The sequence below is a fragment of the Sprattus sprattus genome (genome assembly GCF_963457725.1).
Source record: "Sprattus sprattus genome assembly, chromosome: 17".
NCBI classification, from domain to species: domain Eukaryota; kingdom Metazoa; phylum Chordata; class Actinopteri; order Clupeiformes; family Clupeidae; genus Sprattus; species Sprattus sprattus.
The window spans coordinates 5,156,095-5,162,618 of record NC_137915.1 but is presented as its reverse complement, the minus strand read 5'-3'; the positions used below and the strand labels follow the sequence as shown (position 1 = coordinate 5,162,618).

At 44.6% G+C, this 6,524-nt stretch overlaps 1 protein-coding gene across 1 annotated transcript; it reads left to right on the top strand.

The window, feature by feature from the left end:
- Positions 1 to 2,169: 2,169 nt before the first annotated feature.
- LOC308378295 (coiled-coil domain-containing protein 106-like) lies at positions 2,170 to 6,288 on the top strand (the record flags this gene model as incomplete). Its single annotated transcript, XM_080855156.1, has 4 exons — positions 2,170 to 2,377; positions 3,024 to 3,215; positions 3,807 to 4,013; positions 5,945 to 6,288. 4 exons carry the CDS (start codon positions 2,170 to 2,172, stop codon positions 6,286 to 6,288), a joined length of 951 nt encoding a protein of 316 aa, XP_080711282.1.
- Positions 6,289 to 6,524: the final 236 nt, after the last annotated feature.

Here is a 6,524-nt window from a genome sequence, read left to right as displayed (position 1 = left end):
AAAATGTCAAATAACAACATAAAATCATCACTATTCAAATCATTTCTGTCACTCATTTCTTAAAAAAGAAAATAAGCCTATAGGCTAGTGTTGTCCGGGAGACGGAGACAGGTCCTCTGTCTATGAGAATGGCAAAGAATGGGTCAGCATCACCGCTGTCTTTTGCTGGAAATGTAGATGTCATAATGTAGCCAAATTCATCGGATCGTTCATTCGCACACGCTTAAAGACGGATCGTTTAATCAGATCGTTAGTTTGCATACACTCAAAGTCCCGACATTCTCTGCTTTCAGCACTGCGTCGGTAGACCCTATACGACAGCATTTGCGTTTGGTAGAGTTCTGTGATGCTACTGGCTGTGCGGACTGTCACCTCCACCACATCGCCTTCTCATTCAACATCAAAGCACAAAGAAAGGGGAAATCACCGCCCACCGTTTTAATTGCATCGTTAAAATGCCATTACATTTTAATAACACATAGCCTCGCAAGACACTAAACAAAGCCAGAAAACTGTCCCGGAAAGCCGATGTCAACACGACCAGCTGAAGCCCCGCTTCCTAAACTTGATATCTGCAGAGGTAGGTGGGAGTCTGCTTCCCGTAAAACATGACCGGTCATGTGCGCGCAGGGGCTTTTCGGGTTGTGGATTAGCAGGCTACATTTGCATCTGAACCCCTGTAAGACATATAGCCCAATGGTTACATTTCCTTTGTGTTGTTTGTATATAGGCTACACATCTGTGAGCTATTTGCAATAGACATGCATACAGTACCGGTTTTGGAGTTCCTTATTTTCTGTGAATTAATGTTAAGTAGGCTGTTTATTAATAGGAAGGAGAAGACTAATTTGCATTCTGTTTTTATAAGTGGAAAACATTTTAGTTTATCCATTTCGTGCATGGTGTTCACATTTGTAATTTAGCTCCATTGTGGGTTTACATTTGTAAATGTAACTCCATTTTGGTTTAGATTAATGATGAAGCTGGTGAATCACTTGAGGGCAATGTCAGTAGATCTAGGCTATGGCAACTACAGTAGTAAGCCTACAGTTGTAACAGTAGTTGCTTGTAACACTAGTCTATAGCAATAGCCGTGGTTTCAGTAACAGTGCTATCTTGTATCATACAAATTATTTGATTGCTGACACTCTCAATCCAAGATGGCAGATGGTGATAGCCATACAAAATGCCACAGGCATAGGCTTATCTGTCAAAAAGTTTTCATCAGAGGTCAACACAGTTGAAAACACTATCAATATGTATTTTTCAAATATGATTTAAATGAGCTTAAGTATAATTAAACAGACAATAAAAACAAAAAAAATAACAACAATGATCGTAGGAAAGTATTCCATTAAATCCCAATTTAAGACATGCATTGCATACACAGACATATTGTATGTGTATTCAACATAACCTTAAAAAGACATGATTCCTTACTGTCAGCTGTGGATTTCTAGCCTACTGTTTAAGCTACTCCTTGGTTACTTGGTGTCCACATGCGTTGACAGTTATTATTATTTATATTAAATAACTTAAATTAAAAAAGAATTGGGGGGATATTTTTGGTCAAAATGCATGAAAGGGTTAAACATTATTACAATTGTATGTCATTTGTATATCAGTGTACGTACCCATCATTGAGTGGGGTGAGGAGGGGACTGTGAGGAGTTTTGTAGACCACGGAGGGGAAGACATCACATTCAGATTAGTATAAAGAATGTGTCTTATGTTCTTTGGTGTAGCTGGTGTAGTTCTACACAATGCCAGTGACAGTAAGCATCTTGCTAGCTGTGTTAAGATAGTAGGCTATGAATGGTTATATTGCCAAGAAGACTACTAAGATTACCGTCAAGCGAAACATCCTTTTAGATAGAGACTGAGGGTACCAGAGAATCCTTTACCTTGCGGCAATTTTCTGACAGTGTGCAAAACGCGGCACGACACCGGCCTAGTATTTTCAGTGTATTTGGCCCAATAGGTTTAGGCCTATAGCAGTTAAGGAGAAATTATATGAGAGACTAAAACATTGTCTTCTTATATGACAATGATGGAGTAAGGGGGGAGGGACACAAAAGTATACTGTCACCATTCAAGCCTCGGAGTATTCTTTGCTAGTGTGCTCCCCTAAAGCTTCCCCTGGTCTCCCCTTCCTCTCCCCAGCTAGAGATGTCCGCCTCCCTGTGGCAGCAGGAACCCACTGCTTATTCCCCCAGCATAGAGATCGACTCCAGCTCAATGCGCCGGAAGGCGCGGCCCAGCGCCCAGCCCTGGATGAAGCAGGAGTGTGATCTCGACGTTGGTCCGTGGGACAACGGCAACTCTGGGACGACCAGTGACGCGGAGCAGGACAACACTCTGAGCAGCGCCGTGTCCAGTAAGACTCAGGTGTACGCTGGTCAAGGGGGCTACCCTCCCATCCCTGCCTCTGTAATGCCGTGAATTTGGTGGATTAAGTGTGTGTGTTTGGGGGGGGGGGGATTGCAGAGTCAAGCCTGGGAGTGAGTGCACACAACTGAGATGTTTGTTTAAAGTACCCACGCAGGTGCTACAACTGAGTTGTACAAAAATCTTTCACACATTTTGAGGCAAATGTTTTACACGCTGTGAATGTTTTCAAAGATTGTTATTGTGAATTAAAATGGACACTAGAAATTTGTTAAATGGAAACATAATACAAATATGAAAACATTTACTGATATTGCATGAACTGGTCTCACTCTGTGATGGCACCATAATAATTATAAATGTTTTTTTGGTTGTCAATGAATTGAACTTCCTTGTGTGCACTAGGGGGCGCTGATGATGCATCTTGCAGTACCATGAAAGAAGAACCTAATGTATAACACTGAGTGACATTTTCTTTCATGCAAATGTAAAGCTTGAGGACAGTTTTTGAAACTGGACTCCTTAGAATTTTAATTGGATACCCCTGATTATGTATAACACTGAGTTGGATTTGCTTCCGAATGTAAGGTTCTTGGTCTTACATCCCTTTTGTTGGTGTCCGTCCCTGTCCTCAGCGGCCACCACTCTCGAGGGTCTTCCTCCCAGAGTCCTGCTGACCATAACCAAGCTGCAGTGCCTGCTGCAGGGCCGCATGGAGCGCATCCAGGCCCTGGAGAGGCAGGTGGAGGACCTGCAGCAGGACCGCAGGTTCCTCCGCACACAGATCGAGAACCTCACCAGCACACGGCAGGTGGCCACCCCAGAATGTAAGTCAGGAGGAAGCAGGAGAACTCCTCTCCATCAACATGGACTAAAGGTTCATGGCATTGTCTCGAAACTCCGGCACGGGGCAGTCTTAGTTCAGAAATAGATCATTATACTGTAGGCTATGTCTATGGAAAATATTCTTGTGTTTTTTATTTAACTGATGCATATATGGATGGATAAACACACACACAGCCAAAATGAACCCTATATTTTGTATTTATCAAGTAGAGCTAGGCTACATTAATAAAAAAAAAACTTTGTTTACACTGTGGCTCAGTGAACCATCAGGCCAATCATGTTTGGGACCGGGCCACTTAGAAAAAGCACTGCAATTAATAGGCACTGCAATGAATAGACTTTTCACTTTGTTTTCATATTATCATTGTGATCTTTTTGGATTGGCAGTCATTTGACAATGGCAGACCTGTTTTGCTGCATGCGCTGTTTTGAGACCACCGGAGAAGCGAGGGCTGAAAAGTCTGAACAATTGGAGAGGCTATTCTTTAGGGCGTCAACCTCCATTTCCCTTCAACTTTTCTCCTAAATCCGAACTTTAACCTTTTGACCCCTACCTGGTTTCCTCTGCTCAGCTCCTATACCTATCAAGGCCCAGTACTCTGAGCCCAAGCGGAAGCGGAAGCGGGACAACTCCTCCAGCTCCAGCATCTGCAACGACAGCGGATCAGAGATGTCCGTCTCCTCCGTGTCCTCTGGGGCCTCCAACAGCCTCAGGAAGAAGAGGCACCATAAGGACCGGAGGCGAGGGAAGAAGGGGAAGGACTACAGCAGGAAGAGAGGTAAATGCCTTATACTCTTAAGTGAAAGTGAAAGTCCTCTCTATGGCAGAGGTGGTGTAGACACACACACTCTGAAATTAACCTCTGCATTTAACCCATCCAGGGAAGTGACACACACACACACACACACAGTGAAGTGAAGTGAAGTAACACTAACCCGGAGCAGTGGGCTGCCATTGGCGGCGCCCGGGGAGCAGTGATCGGGGTTAGGTGCCTTGCTCAAGGGCACTTCAGCCGTGGATGTGGGCATGGGAGAGCAGTGGTCTACCACTTCCCCCACCCACATTTTTCCTACTGGTCGGGGATCGAACCGGCCACCATAAGGTTTCCAGCCTGAAACCCTAACCAGTAGGCCACGGCTGTCCCATTAATTAAAGTAACAATATGTAAAATGTGTACCTTAAAATAAAATAAAATTGTGCCGCTACAATAACTTTTAATATGGAGTATGGCCCCTCCTCCATTGCCATCGGGGTCTGTAGGGAAAATACTGTGGTATGTAAGATTTCTGGAGCAGCCCGGTCCTTTGTGTCTGCGCATGTGCGACTAGGATCGGGTAGTGACAGTCACTATCGGAAAAGCTTTTACTCGTTGGCGAGAGCTGAAAGACACATTTGGATACAAGTTTGAGTCAGAGCTAGCCATGTTTTCTTGACTGTGGTAGCAAAGTTGTTGACTCGCTAGTTTGTCATAAACACGGAAAGCAAATTTTAACAGGTTTTGCCGCTAGGGGGAGCTGCAAGCCAAAAACGAGTTATTGCTGCTTTAACCTACATAAATTACATTAAAAAAAAAACTACAAACATGATCTGTTTCTTGAAGGCTTAGATAAACAAATCATGTTTGTCAGGTTTTGTTTTAAAGTAACTTATGTAGGTTCATTTTTTACCCTTGTGGTGCTTGTAATGCTCCCCGGTGCCGTGAATAAAGCTGCAGTATCACACCTGTACTGCCTGAACGTTTTTGCCCACACTTATGTAAGTTGATTTAGAAGGTTTTCTCAGAACCTTTTAAGTTCTTCGGCTAAACATAGGAGAAATGTTTTAATTGACTATTTCCTGGAATGGTTCTTCTGTAAATACAAGCCAGAAGACCTTTGGGATTGGGCTATACTGCACTGGAAGCAAGATGTTTGGCTGTTTTGTTGTTGTTCAGTTGTTACTTCACATTTCTCACAGAGTGTGATCAATACACGCAATCATAACCTTCTTTGCTGCTTTCGGGCTGTGGAGGTGTGGTGTTAAGCAGATATTGACTCTCTGTAATGAATAATGTGGCTTAAAGGATTCATTTCTGTGCATTATTTAATAAATAGTATTGAGCCATAGCCGGCTGGAGTTGGAACACATTTTCAGTGATGACCTTTAGAGGAAGAGAAAGAAGTCTATTATAGACGTAAATACACTGCAGAATTATAGTGATAAATACAAAGTCAATGAAGTTCAGTGCCTCAAGTAAAGAGGTTTGAAATTGATTTCTATTTCCCCCCCAAATTGACATTGAGTTAGTTTGACATTCCTTAAAAGTTTGTGAAATGAGGAGTTCTGTTGACCACATTGAGACTAAATGTTGATGTTGAAGACAAAGACTCAATTATAACTGTACTATCCACTCCCTATCCCCCCATCTTCTCTCCTCCTCTGACCTCCACTCCCTATCCCCCCATCTTCTCTCCTCCTCTGACCTCCACTCCCTATCCCCCCATCTTCTCTCCTCCTCTGACCTCCACTCCCTATCCCCCCATCTTCTCTCCTCCTCTGACCTCCACTCCCTATCCCCCCATCTTCTCTCCTCCTCTGACCTCCACTCCCTATCCCCCCATCTTCTCTCCTCCTCTGACCTCCACTCCCTATCCCCCCATCTTCTCTCCTCCTCTGACCTCCACTCCCTATCCCCCCATCTTCTCTCCTCCTCTGTCCTCCCCTTCACAGCTACTGGAGTGCAATACGTCATTCACCGCTACAAGCAAGTGCTCTCTGCGTTCAACAAGAAGAAGAGCATGAGCGGAGCCTTCCGGCACTACGGCATCGACCGCAACACCATCGCCAACACGGCGCCCATAGCCGAGCTGCACCTGGCCGCCAAGGAGGCGCTGCCGCTGGTGGGGCTGTTCCGACCCCGCGAGGACACGCTGGTCAGCTACGCCCAGAAGTGTGCCTTGGTCATCGAGACGGACGAGGCCCTGTCCAGGAAGATCGAGCAGATGAAAGCCATTGGTGAACTGCTGCCCATCACTGCCAAGAAGACAAGAGCACTGTCTCTGGTCGGCCACTAGATGGCGCTCTCGGTTAAGGTGTGGCAATATTTTGGCGAGCGGACATGCCTCAGTGGTAGTGTTACTTGTCTTTCAGAGATACCATGCACATGAAACCTCTCATAACATTCACCTTTTTTGTTTGAAGTAATAGGCCTAGAAAGAACAGTAGTTCAATCGAAAATATCCATATGGACTGTGAAGCTGAAAGTGCATGGTTTTTCTATCTGTTATCCAGACTGCAGACCTTCGCTGAT